A 17,756-nucleotide genomic window follows, 5' to 3' on the forward strand; every position below is an offset into this window, starting at 1 on the left:
CTTCACCCACCTTGGCCTCTGACTTGACAGTTACAGAGCTGTGGGCTGGGACCCTGTGGGGAGAGCTAGCAGCTTCCACAGCAGTTGCTTGTCAGCGTCTGGGGGGACCCCCACAGCTTCAGAGTTCTGGCTGTGTTCCCCCGGGACCTTGTCGGGCAGAAGCAGCAGCCCCCGCTCCCTGCTCCAGATTACCGCCCCCCCAGGCACGTGAAGCTCCCTGTGCTCCGCAGTGAGGTCCTCCGCCTGGTCTCAGGTCCCAGGCAGCCACGAGCTGTGGGGGGGGGAAGAGGCACCCTCGGGGGGGCTGCGGTCATCAGCTCTTCCACGCGCCTGTGACGGGGGATCCTGCACAGCTGTGCACCCCATGAGGCCTGGCCCACCGTGTCCTTCAGCTACAGAGGGCGTAGGGGGTCTCATTTGTGAATGCTGCTGTGTAGGGCACGTGGGAGGGAGGACTTGGCACTCCCTAAACAGTTAGAAAAGTCTGCCTGTGAGGTTCTCCTGCGCGCTCTCCAGCTCAGAATCTGCTCGCCAAGTCGCTGTCGTGGCAGCTTGTTAGTAAGATTTGATTCCGTGGTTTGTGACTAAAGAGACTGTTTCTTGCGGGAGCCCTACCCCTGCTTTTCGGAAGTCATGTGAAATGTGCAGGGTCTCCGCATCATCTTAGCATGCCCCTGGCTCCCGTGTGTACATGTGCACACAGGCATGGGCATGCATGCATGCATGTGCACACATGAACACGCTCCTGTGCATGCATGTGCAGTTAGCCTGGAGACACTCCCCTCATGGGGTACCCCGCTGTCAGGAGAACTGAAGTCAGTCTGGGTTCACGGCCATCCCCGGAACTGAGCGAGCCGTGCTCTGAAATAGAACCGGTGGTGGGACCGCCCGTCCTTGGGCCACGGCGCCCACAGACACCCAGATGGAAGCACACTTCCCACCCCCCAGAGGCCTCCTCACTGACCGCTGGGCCCCATGAATGAAGAGCTGTCCTCACTCTAAGGACCTAAACGGAAGTGTCTGCCTCCTCCGGGCGTGGCCAGTGGGTCAGCTCCTGCTGGTTGGGCTGCACTGTGTGCACATCCGGCCACTAACCTCCACTCACTGGAAGTGCCCACGCCGTGTCGGGTCATGTTTCCCCCAAGTCATAGCGCTTCCAATTTCCTGTCTAGAAAGAGAGTCTTTTTAGCCAAAACCCCTGATAATTGGGTTTTCACGTTCAGAGGTACATTTGGCCCTTTTTTCCCACTGCAGCCGTGGCCTGGGCCACCGTCTGCCCCTCCCTCCTGTTTCCTTCTCGGCTGCTCCCCTGTTTGTGGTTTGTGTGATTTTGGCTGATTTGGCTCTGGCTGGCCTGCTTTCCCTTGCATCCATCCCATAATCCCTGTTTCCTCGCAGGTCTGGCCCGAAAGGTCTCAATCTTTCTTGACCGCAGTAAGCAGGGAGGTGAGTGCCTTCTCCCTTATCTGTGAGTGCCAGGGGTGGGAGCCGGCTCCTCTGCTTTGCCTGAGGACGCTCGCTAGCCCGCTGTGCTCTTCAGGCAGCAGAGGATCAGGGCTGTGGTTTTTCTTATTCGTTCCATCTGCACAGTCTCCTCCAATACAAAAAATCATCACCAGCTGAGCACTGAGATCTCATGGGATGAATGAGGTTGACTGTGTGAGGCTCTGGGAAGAAATCTTAACGAAAGCCATAGACAGGACTCTCCCTGGGAGCCGAGGCCTCATGGTCGCACCTCCCGGCCTCCTTGGTGGCCTCAGTCACTCTTGGGCTGGCTCAAGGACAATTCAGTTCTCTGTTCCAGGCCACCTTCACAACAGCCTGGGAATGGAAAACAGTCCAGATCCAAGCCTGCTGGAGTGAGGATGGTGCAGCTCCGCAGGCTCGCAGGGAGGAGGCACATCTCACGACTCCATCAGGACAGAAAAGTCGCTCCAGATTGAGATTTGCGTTCCCACCAAATTTTTCAAAAAAGAATCTTTTTCAGAATTTAATGCAAAGTCTCTTAAAGCATCTGTTTCCATCTGAAAATCCATATACAAGTTTGATAGTTACTAAAACACCTATATGCAACTGACTGTGGATACACATGGTAACACTGGGTTAGCAAACCCATATGCCTGCTCAAAACGAGCCCTTTTCTCTCCTAAGCTCACTAGTCAGGTAAATTGTAAAGAGATGGAGCCTTATGAATCCAGGCAGCAGGTAGAATTCTTGACCTTTAATTTGCAGCATCTGAGTTTAGAGTATGACCAGCCTTCTGGTGAACTTTCTGTTCTGGTCTCTCTTTAGTCGCTCCCTAAACAAGGGTTTCCTGCAGGAAGGCATATGTGGCTATGGGTCTGACGGGGTCCCTCGTGCCATCAGTACTGGAGTGGGTAGAGAAGCAGGTCCCGGGAGGCTGAGAACAAGATGTCCTTACAGATGTACAAACTCACAGTTTCGTATTTTACAAAGGACCCTTTTAGTAAAAAGTTCAAAAGGAAGGAAAAAGAGAAAAGAGAAAACCCGAGACTGACTCAATCTTCACTCCTTTGCTTCCCGCCAGCAGTGATGGCGGTGGTTGTAACAGGAAGGATTTCTCTCAGAAAGAGCCTCCTGGGTTCTCAGAGGAATGACAGGGTCACTTGCCCTGAAATCCTGAAGAGGAGCCAGGGACACCTTTCACGGTCAGGACCTGGGGCGGCCAGAGGAGGGCAGCCCCGTCCCCTGGTTGTCAGCTGCCCGGGGGCAGCAGCCACCCCGGAGGGCAGGGAACAGATCGTCCAGCACCGGTGTGTGTGTGAACTGGACGTAAACCTTGGGCCTTGGGGCAGCTGTTAGTATTCGTTGCCTGGATCATCTGGGCAGCAAGCAGGGCACCGACGGCAGAGCACAGGGGTGGCTGGCGGGGGGAGTCACGGCTGCCCTCCCCTCCCAGCCTTACTCCTCCTCCGGGGTCACAAGCACATCCAGAGTCTAAAATTATCAGGACCTGGTGAGCAGGAAGCCCTCTCAGTGCAGGAGGCAGGACGCGGGGCCGGGTGGCAGCCCCCATGGGCCCACGCAGGACGGGGCACTGGCCGTGGGGAACGACGGCTCCCTCCTCTCCCAGGAGGCGTGTGCCCCACCCTGTCTCCTCTGACCCTAAGCAGCTGCCACGTGTTCTGGTCCACCTCCCAGGTGAGAAATGGAAGTTTAGGTGAAATCATTTGCTCCCGAGGAGCCCAGTTTTCTGTTGCCAGCCCTGTCCTGTGTCTCTGAACCTGCCGGCTGTCCAGGAGGTGTTCATGGGCCCTGAGGGAGGTCTGATCCCGTGGGGAGGCATTGCGTCTGCATCCCTGGGGAGGGAATGGAGGTCGCCATCCCACAGGTCTGAGGTTCTCACACATGCCTGGTTGGGCAGGGGCTGGCCCCTCCTCCTCGGAGTTCCAGAACCATAGCTCCTAAGGGCGTTTCAGGTTGGGGCTGATGGGTCCTTAGGGATCAGGTCTACATGACATGTCCTCAGAGGTCAGATCCCCATGTTGGGTTCTCAGAGGTCCATTCCAGACGACAGGGTCCTTAGAGGTCAGTCTGGACTGGCCTCTGAGCCTGGAGGGCTGATCAGGGACATCACAGGGACCCAAGCCTCTGAAACAACGTGTTTCTTCTTTTCACTGTCTGCTGGGCCTAGGGTTCTGTCTGGTCCCTGACTTACACGTTCCAGCTTCCTAGTCTACAGCCATCCCTGTGCCATACGTCTATATTTTAATGAAGAAATTCCCTCTTTTTCACGGCCAGCTTTTGGATGGGAACATGTGAGCAGAGCTCATATCCAGGATAAAGTCAGACGGGAATCTCTGCATCCTTTTGGGGGCCGCCCACCACCCCTGGCCCCAGGCAGTGAGATGGATGGACCGTGATCTCAGGCACTCAGGGTGCTGGAGTTCGCCCAGTGGGGGAGAGGCTGCAGCACGCGCAGAGCCTCCATCAGTCGAGCACTCTCCGTGTCGAGGCGGCAGCGTCGACAGGGAGGAGGGGCCCTCCTGGGGGGAGTCCAGAGCAGCCTGCCTGCTGCCAAAGAAAAAAAAGGCCAAGGAGGCCCGAGGGAGGGAGGAGGGGCACAGGCTCTGCCCACAGCTGCCACTTTTCTGGGGATGGGGAAGGAGGAGACACTGCTGAGACCGTGCTCCCCAGGAACGAAGTGATTGGAATCTTCACTCTGGTTCAAAGTCACAATGTTCCTGTCTTATGAGTTTTACTTAAATCATAGCCATCAATTTTGTTCCTTGTGCTCAACACGTCAAGGAAGAGCGCCACCCTTTTTATCATCTTTTACCAACTCGTGATGAGTCAGATCATCTCTCCTCCGCTGTGTCTGGAGGTCGAGACACAGGCTTGGTTGGGAAAGGTCTCGAGTGAGAAGGCCAGTGTTTGCGTTCTGTTCTGGGCAGGAGGACGGGCCAGGACCCCAGACCTACAGGAGAATGAGGTGAGGGTCGGCAGGCGCAGGAGGTCGGTCAGGGTGCAAGCAGACTGTTGTTTTTATCCCAGCAGTTTTCACGTTGATCTGAGACTCTTCCACGGATAGGAGCTTACTGTCTTAGGTGACACAGCTTCCGCAAACAGTCTGGTAGAGCTAAGGAAGCAGCCTCGCCCAGATTTGTCTGTATACATAGGACGCCTGCCTCCCCGGCGTGTACAGGACTTGGGAAGACCTTAGGAAACACGTTTCTTGTCTCTGCTGGCTTCACCATGCTTTACAACTGGTTTAAACCAGCATTTGGTCCGCATCAGAGAATCTAGATTTAAAACAGGACTCAGAGCTCACGTGATGCACGTCCCCAGGTCCTCTGACGGCCACATGGGCACACCTTCCAGAGCCTCCAGTGCAGATGGAGACGCTGGGGCCCTGTGTGGGAGCTGTGTCTCCCCAAATTCACGTGGTGGAGTCCTCGGCCCCAGCACTCAGAGGGTGACTGTATTTGAGAGAAGGATTCAGTTGAAATGAGGTCACTTGGGTGGGCACTAATGCAGGGCGGGCCCCCACTGGCTCTGAATCCACCATGAAGGAGACTCAGCAAGAAGGAAGCCACCACGACTTCATTTGGAGGCCAGGTCAGGCTTCTTACCCCATTGGGAGTGGCCGCGGCCTCCTCTCTGCTTCCTGCATGGGCATGGGGCTGAGACCCCCCTCCCAGTCCTTCTGTGGTCCCCCCAGACCCTCCCCAGCTTGTTCCTGTGACCCCAGAGCATCCCAGATGTCACCTGGCCACATGCTCTCATCGGAGGACCACTCCTTAATTACACGGCTCCTGAAAGCCCCACGGGGCTGACACAGAGCTCCAAGTGCAGTTAAGGATGCCCGAGAACACAGGCCACCCCATCAGTGGTCCATGGATACAGGAGTCTGTGAGCCTCTGCAGTGACCTGGCACCCCAAGTCAGGTCGTGGGTGGGCGCGTCCTCTGCGATTCATTCACACGATGAACACTGGGCACATGGTGAGGGGAAGCAGGTGGCGTGGTTTCAGGCTCTGCTTGTGGGCTGACTGGTCACAGTGTGACTGGGCTGTCCCGGACAGAAGTGGGGGCCACATGCCCTGCCCTCTCCCCTACCAGTTCTGATCGTGGTGATAGGTGAGAGGCCTCGCCTGCAGCCTTGTCACCAGTAGATGCCTTTCTGGCACATTAGGGTGTATTCTGCCTGGGGTCAGGGGCGTTGCAGTGGGAAGACTGCATTCTAAAAGGTGAAACAAAGGCTCGTCCATTGGTTGTGTGGAGCTGACATTCTGCGGGGTAGACATGGCAGCCGCCAGCAAAACAGGGAGGACGGGAAGGGGTGTGCCAGGTGACACATCTGGAACAGGTAGAAGATGGAACAGGGTGAGTCGTAGCCTCACATGGTCGAGGAGGTGAATGAGCACGATTTGGAGGGGCTGCATGGACGTCAGGAGAGGGGCGTTCCAGGCACAGGGCCCACTGTCAGTTAAGAGGACCAGCCTGGTCACTTTTGGAGCTCGAACCTTGCAGGGGCCAGGGCAGAATGGGAAGCCATGGGGGGGTCTCTGGAGTGAGGGTTGAGGGGCTCAGATCCAAGCAGAAACCTGAAGTGACACATACAGATGAGAGTCTGGAGTTCGGGAGAGAGATCGGGCACTTGGCGGGAACTCCATAGCCTGAAAGGGGCATATCAGAAAAGAACAAGTGAAGGTCACATTGTCCAACTCAGGAAGTCAGGAGAAAAGTGGGCACCCACAGAGGGAAGGGGAAACCATAGAGGCAAACACAGGAGCTGCTGCCACAAAAAGCAGAGACAAATGTATAAAAAAGCATGATGACTTCACTTCAGACTTCAGTATGACCAAAAGAAGACATAAACAAAGTTATAATGTCAGTGACAGAATAGGAGAGGATATTTGCAATATATGAGTTAAACCATCAGTGTCAGAATGTATATTAAAACATACAGGCTGCACACACCAACATCGACCAGGATTTGGGGAAATCACACCTTGTGTCCATTTCTGATGAGACTGCAGACCAGCATCCACTCTGGGAGTGAAACGGCCTCGCCTGGGGAGGTGGGACGCACAGGGATATGTCCCCTTTCCGGTGCTGCCACTTCCTTGTGCAAGGGCGTGTGGAAACGTCAGTGTGGCGTGGTTTACAGGCAGGGAATCGTGGAAGTGATGGGCTCGTTCTCCAAAGGCGTGTTACCCAGAAGTTCAGTACTAATTAACCAGATCTGCATCCGTTGGGTTGGATAAACCCTCAAAACGTAACCTTACTGGAAAAACGCAAATTGCTGGAAAATATACCCCCGTTTGAAATTGGCGACGTTTTTGAAATGTGGGAGATGTGGTTCATGGTTTTGGACACGTGCCCCTACAGGGGAGTGCACGGGGGCCAGCCTGGGAGGGCGCCCAAGGCCTGTGGGTGATTTGTCTGCGGACAGGACAGTCAAGTGAGGCTTTCACTGTCTTAAATTTCACTTCAAGAACAAAAAAAAGAGCAAAAATGATAAGATATTAGCAGCTCTTAGATCTGGGTGGTGGGTACAGGGGTTTCTGTTGTGTTTTTTCTGTGTGTTTGAAATATTATAATTAAACATCTTAAATCTTATAGTCCCTCCTGTGAGGTCAGTGCTGCCCTTAGGGATGCTGAAGGCATTCGCCCCCCCGCCCAGTCCAGTGTAGGGAAGGGCAGTCCTCGATTCATTCACCACTGACCATCTGTGGTCAGCCCCCTGCCTCCGTGAGGGGCAGCTGCAAAGCTGTTCACCCCCAGGGGACTGCGGGACCCAGGAGACTCACATCTCTGTGCCTCTGACACCCATTCTAAAGTCTCCAGACCTGCCGATCATGCCCAGGTGTCCTGGAAGGTGGGCATCTTGGACAAACCGTCCTAAGATCCTGCTGTCTCTCTGGTAGATGCCTGGGTACAGCAGAGATATAGAGAAGGCTCTGAATTGTCACCCCGACCTCAAGCTTGCATGAGGTTGGGGACCCACCCTATGGGTTGGCACCGACTGCTTGAGCTGTTGCCCAGAACAGGCTCCCTCGGTGACACCGGTGCCCATCTGTGTCTCTCCAGGAGCTGGGATGGTGGTGGACTGGGAACAGGAGACCGGGCTCCTCATGAGCTCGGGAGATGTGCGTATCGTCCGGATCTGGGACACGGATCGTGAGATGAAGGTGCAGGTAAGCACACCGTCCCTCATGGGGCCTCCCTGGGGGCGAGGCGGGCCAGTGGGCGCAGACCCTGCCGTCCTTCCCAGCTCCGATTGCCCTCGAGGTCGAGGGCTGAGAATGAGGGTCCTTGAGCGCCCCCACCCCACCCCGCCGCAAGTACTCTGAGCAGGTGGTGTCTTCGGGGTGGGGGGGGCAGGGGAAGCGGGGCCAAGTCAGGCTGCCTCCCACCTTTTAAAGGGATACGATGATTCGGTTTCCATCTGTGTTGGATTTCTTCCCTGTGTGTGCCTGAGAGCAGCAAAAACTTTTCTGATTGGAAAAGCACTTTTCCCCGTCTGGGGGCCCATTTCCTGTTTCCTGCTCTTTCCTGCCGCGCATTTATCACGCCTCCTTCCCTTCTCCAGCGTTTACAGCTGCCAGGAGGAGAGGCGAGGAGATGGTTTATGGGCGGCAGGACTCCCCCTAGACCCTTCCCTGAACTAATTAGGAGTTTTAAGAGGGAGCCGACGATGATTCCTCCTGCCGATATATGTTTCGTCTTCCTTCTTAGGAGAGAGGGAGACTTTGGAAAGTTTAATGGGCGCAGAGGTGTTTGCTGCCCTGCCTTCCTGGCTGCGGGCCTCGGGTGTCCGGGCTGTCACTCAAGCAGATGGAGCCTGACTCCCTCTGGGGCCCAGCTCCTCAGGCCTTGACAGCTTCCCCGGTGGAGAGAAAGGCAGCAGCTCCACGCCAGGGTGACAAACGCACCCACGGTGGCTGTAAAAGGGATCCAGCAGCTAGTGGGGGTGGGGTGGGGGGCCTGATGCCAGGGTGCCTCACGGGGTCTGTGTCGGCCCTAGGACATCCCCACAGGTGCCGACAGCTGCGTGACGAGCCTGTCCTGCGACTCCCACCGCTCCCTCATCGTGGCTGGGCTCGGCGACGGCTCCATCCGCGTCTACGACAGGAGGATGGCGCTCAGCGAATGGTAATTGGGCTACGCCTTCCCCTCCCTCTGCCAGACAGAGCCAGCCCCCAGAGCCAGCTGGGCACTCCCCGCAGAGCCACATCCCCCAGCGTGTGGAGGAGCACGGCTTCCCACCAGCCGTGGATGGGCTGTTTGGAACACAGGTTTGGGGGTCAGGGGGTCCCAGCAAGGCGCTGCCCTCCTGGGCTCCATTCCCACCTGAACATAGAGAAGGCTACCGCCTCCCGGGTTGAACTCAAGAATAGCCAAGAAGATGGCGTCAGGGACACGCGTGGGTGCTGTGCAGCGCTGGGCCACATGCATTGTCACGGCTTTTCTGGGCACTGCCCCTCAGCCCTGGGCTGAGGCCCAGGTGGGGCCCAGCGCCGTGCCCTGTGTGAGCCGGTGAGCGTGGAGGTCCAGACGCCAGTCACACACGGATGGTAAATGGCAGAGCAACGCTGGAACCCAGGCCCAGCCGTCGCGGGCTCCCGGGTGATGTTTACTGAACACCCACCTTGTCCCTGAAAACAGGCCTGGCCTTTGAATGGGAAGCAGCAGGTGGGCCCATGTGCAGCCACAGGAGCTAAAGGAGCCCTCGTGGGAGGGGACGAGGGGACAGGACTGAGCTGGGCCTGAGAGCAGGCGAGCACCATCAGTGACCCCAGCCGGAAGAGAGTGCAGCTGTGAGGTTGCAGGGCCAGGAGCAGTCGGGGGAGTCAGTGCAGGACCCAGGCAGGCAGCAGAGGCGTCAGCCAGACTGTGGCGGGAATTTGGGCCTGAGGCTTGGATGGCGAGTGGGCCCAGGCAGCCCCTGGCTTGCATGTTCCCTGCGGGTCTCTATGGGAGGGTGCCCACTGAAAGCCCACACTACCCACCAAAAGCAGCCATCGTGGAGGTGGGGGAGCAGGGTTTCTTTTTGGGGTGATGAAAATGTTCTAAAATTAGATGTGTGATGGGCGCATAGCTGTAAGGATGTGCGAAAGTCACTGAATATGTGCTTTTAAAGGGAGAGTCTTACAGTATGTGAATCAAATCTCAGTCAAACTGTTATTTTAAGAAGCCTCTCTAGGCAGGCAGTTAACTGGCAAACCAACCCAAGAAGACCTGAGGGTCACAGAATGGCCGTGAGGGAGGGGCTGGGGTCTCCAGAGCCCCCTCTTCGGCCCAAGGTCTGAGGACAGAGACGTGGGGTCTCCTGTGCATCCCCAGGCACCGAGACTTATGTGTGCTGGGTGTGACCTGAGTCCTGGATGCCTTCCCAGATGTCACACTCTGCCCCCACCTCCCCAGCACACGCATCCCAGTCCCGTACTCCCTGTCAAAGACCCTCACCAGGCCTCCAGGAAAGCCCCTGTGTCCCTCCATTTCGACAGCCTTAGAGTCTGGGGTTCTTGGTCTTGACCCTCAAACCCACAGGGAGATGCCAGTGTGAAGTCCTGGTAGGGGGGCTGGCGGTGCCCAGGCCCCGGGAGGGCATGACAGCCACCCTGCCTCCGGAGGTCCCAGCGTGGCCCAAGGTGTTTGGGAGGCCCCCAGGGAGGGGCGTACCTGGGGGGTTCAGTCACTCACAGTGAACACAAGAGGGTGAGGGCAGACCTCGCAGCACCGGCGGACCCCGGACGCTTTAAATAAATGCTCTGTTCCCTCTGCTCAAAACGAAGTCCACCCTGCCTCCCATCCTGATGCCTCGGAGCATCAGGGACACCCACAGTTGTCACCAGGCCCTGACCCCACCTTCCTCCCCTCCAGCCGCGTCATGACATACCGGGAGCACACGGCCTGGGTGGTGAAGGCCTACCTCCAGAAGCACCCTGAGGGCCACATCATGAGCGTCAGGTAATGAGCATGGAATATTCATGAGACATTTTGCTGTAAAAACATTATTTTCCCTCCATCTAAAATATGTCCTTGGTATTTAAACAGCTGGGAAATGATGGCATTTCAGGGTAGTAATTAACTTCTGCTCTGGGACAGGCCAGAAAGGTCAGAGCCGGCACAAGGGTGGGGACAGCAGGTCCTCCCACTGGAGAACTTTGCCTGTGGGTGACTTGCAGCGGCAGGGGTCGGGGTGGCAAGGCGGCTGGGCAAAGCCTCCCCGCAACAGCGGCATCTGCCTGGCGTGTGCCAGTATCACTGTGCGGATCCGTTGTCTGCCCATAAGTCCATTCCTGCTGCCGGTAAATCCTGTGCTGAGAGCAGCGCATATTTATTTGCCCGTTAAAGGGACAGAAAATGTAATTTACTGTCACAAAGCCACCATTTCTTCAAAGAGATGCTCTTCCCTTGTTTGTAACGTGAAAACAGAACATAGCTCTCAAAACGATGTCCGCCAGGCCCAGGGCAGGGAAGAGGTGGCCTACTGTCCTCACCTCCCGCCCGTCGCCGCATCCCCAGCTGCACAAAATTTAATCTCTGGCCGGAAATGAATAACTCACAGCCTCCCCTGTGTCTTTGCTCACCGCTGCTTCGTGCCTCGGCAGCTGGGCCCTTTCTGGCTCTGGGGAGGGGTCCAAGGGGCTCGGCGGCAGGCCTGGCTGCCAGGGTCGGTGGGGTGGGCCCATGTGCCATCCAGGGGCCTCCCTGGACACTCTGAGGGTCCAGGGAACCATGGCCTTGAGCTGCACGTGTGGACGGCCCCTGACCACACATGGCCCGTCCTGGGGCCGGTAGGCCCGCCCAGCATCACCACAACACCCTCTTGGCAGCGTCAATGGGGACGTGCGCTTCTTCGACCCTCGGATGCCGGAGTCCGTGAACGTCCTGCAGATCATTAAGGGGCTGACGGCCCTTGACATCCACCCCCAGGCAAACCTGATCGCGTGGTAGGTGCTGGCCCTCTTCTCTCTCCCCGCCCTGCCTGACCAACTCCCAGGGCCCTGTGTAAACAGCAGGCACTACTGCCCGCCCCCACACCTGTGGAGGAGAGCTGGGTGGAGGGACTGAGTGTGCGGCCCCTTTGCTACTCCTCACCTGCCTGGCCTCCCGGCCCTTGAGGCCCAAGTCCTCTCGTGGGGGTGACCAGAGAGGAGCCCCATCTCCTTGTGGACACGCCCGCCTCCCCACGCTGACTGCCAGGCCTTCTCGTGTGCAGTGGCTCCATGAACCAGTTCACCGCCATCTACAATGGCAGCGGAGATCTGATCAACCACATCAAGTACTACGACGGCTTCATGGGCCAGCGAGTTGGCGCCATCAGCTGCCTGGCTTTCCACCCGCACTGGGTCTGTGTCCCCGCGGGAGGCGAGGAGGGCGGGCGGGAGGCTAGCAGCAGCAGCAGGAGGGGTGCTGCAGCCAGGCCCCTCCCCACACCACAGTGTGGCCCAGGGTCTCCAGGGGCCGTAGCCCCCAGACTGCACTCACTGTAGAAGCAGCACCAAATTCCCTGTCAATCAAAGCAGATGTGAAGTAGCCCCGCCCTTTCTGACCCCTTCGGCCCCTACACAGACCCCAGTCCTGGAGAAACCTCCTCCTGTAAAGCCCACTGGGGTAGGAGCAGCCCAGACCCCTGTGACCCGGCTGACAGTGCCGTCCTTCGTTACAGTCGGCCGTGTGGTTGGGGGCTGCTGTGTTTTAAATTAGGATTCTGCCAACCTGCCTTCGTGCGGCGTGAGGCTCCCTGGGAGCCCGGCGTGTGGCTCTCTGCCTAAACGCACGACATCAGTCTCCCAGAGCTGTCCCTGGGAGGCCATCCTGAAAAATCAAGTGTGGGAGGCATGGGGAGTGTGCGGATTCCCTGTGACAGGGAGGAGATGATGCATCTCTGCAGAAGCCACAGCCGATGGGCCCTTGTTCCCGCGCCTGCCTCGTGGGCGGAGTTGGGGTGTCAAGGCCCGGCCAGCACCCCCCTGGATGCTCACTGCCTGCTCTCTGCTCCCTCCTGCAGCCTCACCTGGCCGTGGGCAGCAACGACTACTACATCTCCGTGTACTCGGTGGAGAAGCGCGTCAGATAGCGGCCCCTCCCCACAGGCCGCCATGTACATAGTGGACCCACCGCACTGCCCTGAGCACCTGCCTGACCTGGCTGCTGAGGGCTCGAGAGGGCCCGCACTGTCTGTCTGTCTGTCTTCGCTGTCACGCCCAGGAGCCCAGAGAAGGGGGCTCTGCTGGAGTCCTCGGTGTGATGGTTGCTGCTCTGATGAAACACAGCTCCTGGCCTGAGGACACAGTAGCTGTACATCCCAGTCCCCTTCCCGTCCTGTTTTCTTCTGAGGTTTTTAAGGGGGAAACACTTGTTTTGTTTTCCGAGTGATGCATTAGTCCACAAAGGCTCCAGACGGAAGCCAGCCTCCCCGGGCTGCGCGCCGTGCCCCCTCCCCCCCACCCCCGGATGTCCTCCTGGGGATGGTCTGAGCGCACTGGATGAGCTTGAGATGGAGTGAAGGACAGATGGAGGCGGCCTGCCACCCACTGGGTCCTCACCCCGGGCCCATCCGGCCAAACGGCGAGGCCGAGCGTGCCCCTCCCCACACAGCCACCCTCCCCGCAGGCAGGACTTCTGTCTGAGTGTCAGCTGTTCTTGCTGCAGGTCTGTCAGCAGGAGGGGCCCTGGTTTGGAAGGAGAGACAGGTCCCGTGGGCCACAGAGCTTGTTTCTCTCAAGTGCTGCTCTTCCCCAGCAGGTGTGGGAACCGTGGCCTCCCCACCTGCACCCCACACGCATCACACGAGCACACATGGAGGGGCCACCAAGCCCCAAGAGTATCGGGGTGAACGGTGCCGCCCCAGCCCTCTGTCCCCACACAAAGGGGTGCAGCTCATGCTTGCGAGGGACACGGGAGAGCTCCCGGGAGGGCAGCAGCTTCACATATGTCCATGCACACGCGTCTGGGACGGCGCGCTGAGCAGCCACACCTGGAACACGAGACGCAGCCACAATGATATTTTGAAAAGCATTTTTTCCATTTTCCTTGGGAATCAGGATTATTCAGAAATAGAGGGATGAGCTGGCTTAGCTACTTCTGCCAATAAGAGGCCAATAATAGTGAGAATGTGAGGGAGAGCCATGCTGTGGATGTGGGTGGGCTTGGCGGGGCGCAGGGCTGGGCAAGGGGAACAGCCCTTCTGCAGCCCATAGGCCATGCCGGCTCCCCTGAGAAAGTTCCAGGACAGCGTCCGCCATGTTCTGGGCAAGCGAGCAGCGTGGGGTCGGGGAGACCGCAGAAAGCTCAGCTCCCCCGCACACAGCCGGTCACCTCCACCCGGCGCTCCAGATGGCGACTTGGGAACCTTCCAGAAGCTGAGCTCCACCCACAGATGCAGAGTTGACTACCCACAGCCAATTCACGGAGCGGTTCCACTCCAGATTTTGAGCTCATATGCGGTTCTGTTTGTTTTGAGACAAAACCATCCCCTGGCCAAGCGCAGAGGCCCCGCAGAGGGGCTGTCTTCACAGGTCTGATGCGAAAATTCAATCATGAAGTTACAGAGTCTCGAGAGAGCGTGACCTAAGGGTTCATTTATCTCTATTTATTTTACCAAAATGAGAATTGAAAGACTTTGATGAAACATGGAATTGTAATACGAGAGTAAGAGCGATAAACTGTTAATAAAAGATAAATATGCAGAGGGTTGGCTGGAGGCTCTGTCTTTTAAGGCAAGTCCTCTGTGCCCTCGGGGACTCCAGGCACCAAGCAGGTGGTTCTCGGCCCTCGTTCCCCTTAGGCACAGCCCCAGCCCTGTGGCTTGGACAGTTGGTCCAAGAAAAGGCACTTGGGGTGCCTTTTAAATGTGGGGTTACCCCACTCTACCTGTGAGCCCAGGCTCCCAGAGGGACTCCTGCTGCCACTTCTTGTGTCTCTTTTATTTACCACCTGCAGTTAGAGGCCAGGAGGCTGCGTCCGCTCTATTCTGGGCATCTGCCTTCCCACGCCCATCCCATGGCTCGGGGACCGCAACTCCACCCTCAGCCAGCATCCCCTCTGACCCCAGCCTAAAAGGTCTTCCACTGTCAGCGCGTGACTCCTCAGGCCCACCTGGTGGTCCAGGGTCGTCCCCCCTTTGGGGGCTGGAACGTCATCTCCTGCAGGGCCCCCCTGCTCCAAATGGCTCCTGATTCTAGACGGGACCCTGTGGCTCCGCAGGCCTTGCCATCCCTAGACACTTCCTGAGGTTGGGTGGGGATGTTCCCACAGATGCGGTCAACAGGCCCGTGGGGTCCCGGCCCCTCAAGCACACCTCACATCTCAGGGGTCCCACTGAGATGTGGGTCCCACTGGAGACGGCTTGGGCACCGGCTCTTGCTGCCCCCGTGACAGGAAATGGGGCCCAGGCGTTAAGTAACTCACCCAAAGCCACACCCATTGGGTGGTGGCAGGAACCTGCATCCCAGCCAGGCATCCTGACCTCAAGGCCCGGAGAAAGAACTTTGCTCCGCAAAGGGGTTGTGGTGGGCGGGGAGGCAGGTGGCATCGGGTACCAGCCGTGTACAGTGGGGCTGAAGGGGCGACCGGAAGTGAACGGGGTTCACTGGGCTAGACGGGGCCGACCTGACCAAGGACAAGGGGCGGGCCCCAGGGGAGACCAGGTAGGCTGTGACAAGGGCCTGAGTTGCCGGGGGCACAGGGGGAAGAAAGGGGCCAGGACTTGGGAAGGAGGCGGGCCACCCGGCCCCTGGTCCCAGACCAATGAAGCCCCCATGTCAGCCCCCATGACTGCTGTAGCAAATCACTCCAAACGTGTTAGCCAGGACAGACTTACCCTCCCGATCCTGGAGAGCCCCACGCTGGACCTAAAACCAGGAGTCAGCAAGGTTCCTTCCGCAGCTTCCAGAGGAGAATCCCTCTTCCCCCTTTTCCAGCTTCTAGAATCTGCCCTCATCCCTTGGCTTGTGGCCCCTTCCTCCTCCTTCAGAGCCGGCGGTGCTGGTGAAGTCTTTCTCATAGGGCATCACTCCGACTCAGACTCTGCCCCCTCACTCTTTCAAGGACCCTGTGATGACGTGGCCCCACAGGATAATCCACGACTCTCCCCACACGAGTCACCGATTGGCAACCTTAATCCCCTTTGTCACGTGACCTAACAAGGTCCCAGCTCCCAGGATTAGGATGTGGGCCCCTTTGGGAGACTTCATTCTGCTGGCCACTCTCTCTGTCTACAAGTCCCCCACCAAGCAGAGCCCCCAAAGGCCGAGGGGCGGGGGCTGGCCAAGAGGAGGTGGATGGACGCTGAGATGGGAAGGAAGACGTCAATCCCTGTTCTCAGTGCCAGGAGAGGACTGGGAAAAGGGCATCAGGCCATGGCCCCTGCTCTCCAGAGCCATCCGTGCAGGGCCAGCTGCCCCCACATCCCTGGGGAGGCCCCCAGGCCTGGCGCATGAGGGAGGCTGCCGGGAAGTGGGTGGATTCCCCAGCACAGCGCCTGCTCCAAGGTGGGGAGGGGAGCTGTTGCCATAGAAACCCAGGGTCTGAGCAGCTGGAACTCCTGAATTAAATTATGGTTTGTTTTAAACAAGAAGGATACCCAGCATTTACTCAGCTGCACCCGACACGCTTCAGTGGAGAGAGTAATATTTTTCCCATTAGCATCAGTTATTCTGTCACCAGCATTTGAGTACAAATCAAGTGCTCATAAAAATGAAAGATGGGCACGTGGAAGGAGCTACCACAGGAGGGCGCCAGGCCAGGCCCAGGCCCACACCCTCCACTCGGCCGCACAGCCGCGGTGAAGGGCCGGAAAAGAGAGCCCAGCTGCACCAAATGACCAGTGTCGGCCTGCGGGCCAGGAGCTAGGGACGACTGTATGGGACAGCTGTGCAGAGACAGCCATCCAGCCGAGGAGAGAGTGGGCAGGGAAGTGGCGTCTCATGCGGTCATCCAGCTCGGCAAGGCTCTGCTCTGTGGGTCACTTGGAACCAGGAAGGTCCCTCCTGGCTCAGCAGCTTTCGGCACAGGACCACCTGAGACGTGGCCACAGCCTGGTCCTCCTGCCGGTGCTGACGCTGTGCTTCCACACACAGGAGGGGCCAAGAATTCCCGGCAAAGACGTGTTCCCCACGGCCGACACGCAGACACACATGCGCGTGCAGGCGGGCGGTGGTGATTCCAGTCTCAGGATGTGGGGCCGGCAGAGGGAGTTTGGGAGAAGGTGATTACAGACAAGGGCTGGGGGTGCCATGAGGCTGGCCGGCCACTATCTTGTTCCTGGAATTTCTGCAGGTGCTCCTCTGGGAAGGGGTCAGAGGGGTTGACCTCTCAAGTTTGTTCTGTTTCTCAGGTTCAGTTGCACAAGCTCGTTGGAGGCCCATGTGCCCCCAAAAGTGGCCAGTGCCTCACAGCCTGGGGCAGGTGAAGATGGGGTACGACCAGAACAGGTGAAGGAAGAGGGGGACCAGAGAGAGGATGGCAGCTGGTATGTGCCCAGTTGTGTCCTCTAAACTCAGGCTGAAGTCTGAACCCCCCTAACTCCCTGCAGCCCTGCCCCAGCGCCCCGTCTGGAGGGGCCAATTCGGCACAGCCCCTGCCATGTGCTGGACAGGGGGGACAGTGGCGCTTGGTGGGTGGGGACAGGGACTCTGGCGAAAGCATGGGGTGCAGGCACGGACAAGGTGGCTCTGAGGCCGAGTCTCATAGGACCAGAAGCAAGTGGGGGAGGATGTGGGAGACCCAGGCTGGGTGGGGAGGGCAGAGACCCCTCCCGAGCCCTGTGGTCCCGGCAGGTGGCCCGGCCTCGAGGGTCAGGATGGGGCTTCGGGGAGAGATCGAATTGGGCTGTTGTCAGCCCCTGAGCTAGTTGGTTTCCACCAATTTCTCCTCAGCAGCATCAGGTGGAAGAGACACCCTGGCAGGTTGATTGCAGCCCCTGGATCTGCGTCTTGGAGCAAAGGTCTCCTTTGCCTCCACCTGGTGGGGCTGGGACTTTTTCCGATGGTGGGAGGTGGGCTTCATGTCCCCACCCCTCTCCCCAGCCAGTAGGCACATCCTGAGACACCCACCCACCCGCCAGCCCCCCTGGTCCCCAGGGCTGATGTGCAGGGAGGGAGCCAGGGGCCAGCACAGGAAGCCGCAGCCCCACGTCCACACGGCCTGAAAGTGTGCAGCTGGGACAAGTGGCTGAGGATCAGAAATCCGGGTGAGGCATCCGATACACCAACCCAGACATTGCTGCTGTGTGAAGGAGGAGAGGCCGTGAAAGAGGAGCTGCGGGGACAAGCCACTG

The 17,756-nt window shown here is 58.3% G+C and overlaps 1 protein-coding gene across 5 annotated transcripts in view; it reads left to right on the plus strand.

Annotated features, from left to right (window-relative positions):
• The window catches only part of RPTOR (regulatory associated protein of MTOR complex 1), a 346,540-nt gene extending 332,400 nt beyond the window's left edge, over positions 1-14,140 (plus strand). For all 5 annotated transcript variants that reach the window (XM_082861744.1, XM_082861740.1, XM_082861741.1 and 2 more), the window contains 6 exons: positions 7,556-7,662; positions 8,493-8,620; positions 10,352-10,438; positions 11,308-11,424; positions 11,694-11,823; positions 12,486-14,140. In XM_082861744.1, coding sequence (XP_082717870.1) covers positions 7,556-7,662; positions 8,493-8,620; positions 10,352-10,438; positions 11,308-11,424; positions 11,694-11,823; positions 12,486-12,554 — 638 coding nt within the window. In that variant the 3' untranslated portion in view covers positions 12,555-14,140. The remainder of the gene's footprint in view (positions 1-7,555; positions 7,663-8,492; positions 8,621-10,351; positions 10,439-11,307; positions 11,425-11,693; positions 11,824-12,485) is intronic.
• The last annotated feature ends 3,616 nt before the right edge of the window (positions 14,141-17,756 follow it).

The sequence above is a fragment of the Leucopleurus acutus genome, assembly GCF_964270905.1.
Source record: "Leucopleurus acutus genome assembly, chromosome: 19".
Taxonomy (NCBI): domain Eukaryota; kingdom Metazoa; phylum Chordata; class Mammalia; order Artiodactyla; family Delphinidae; genus Leucopleurus; species Leucopleurus acutus.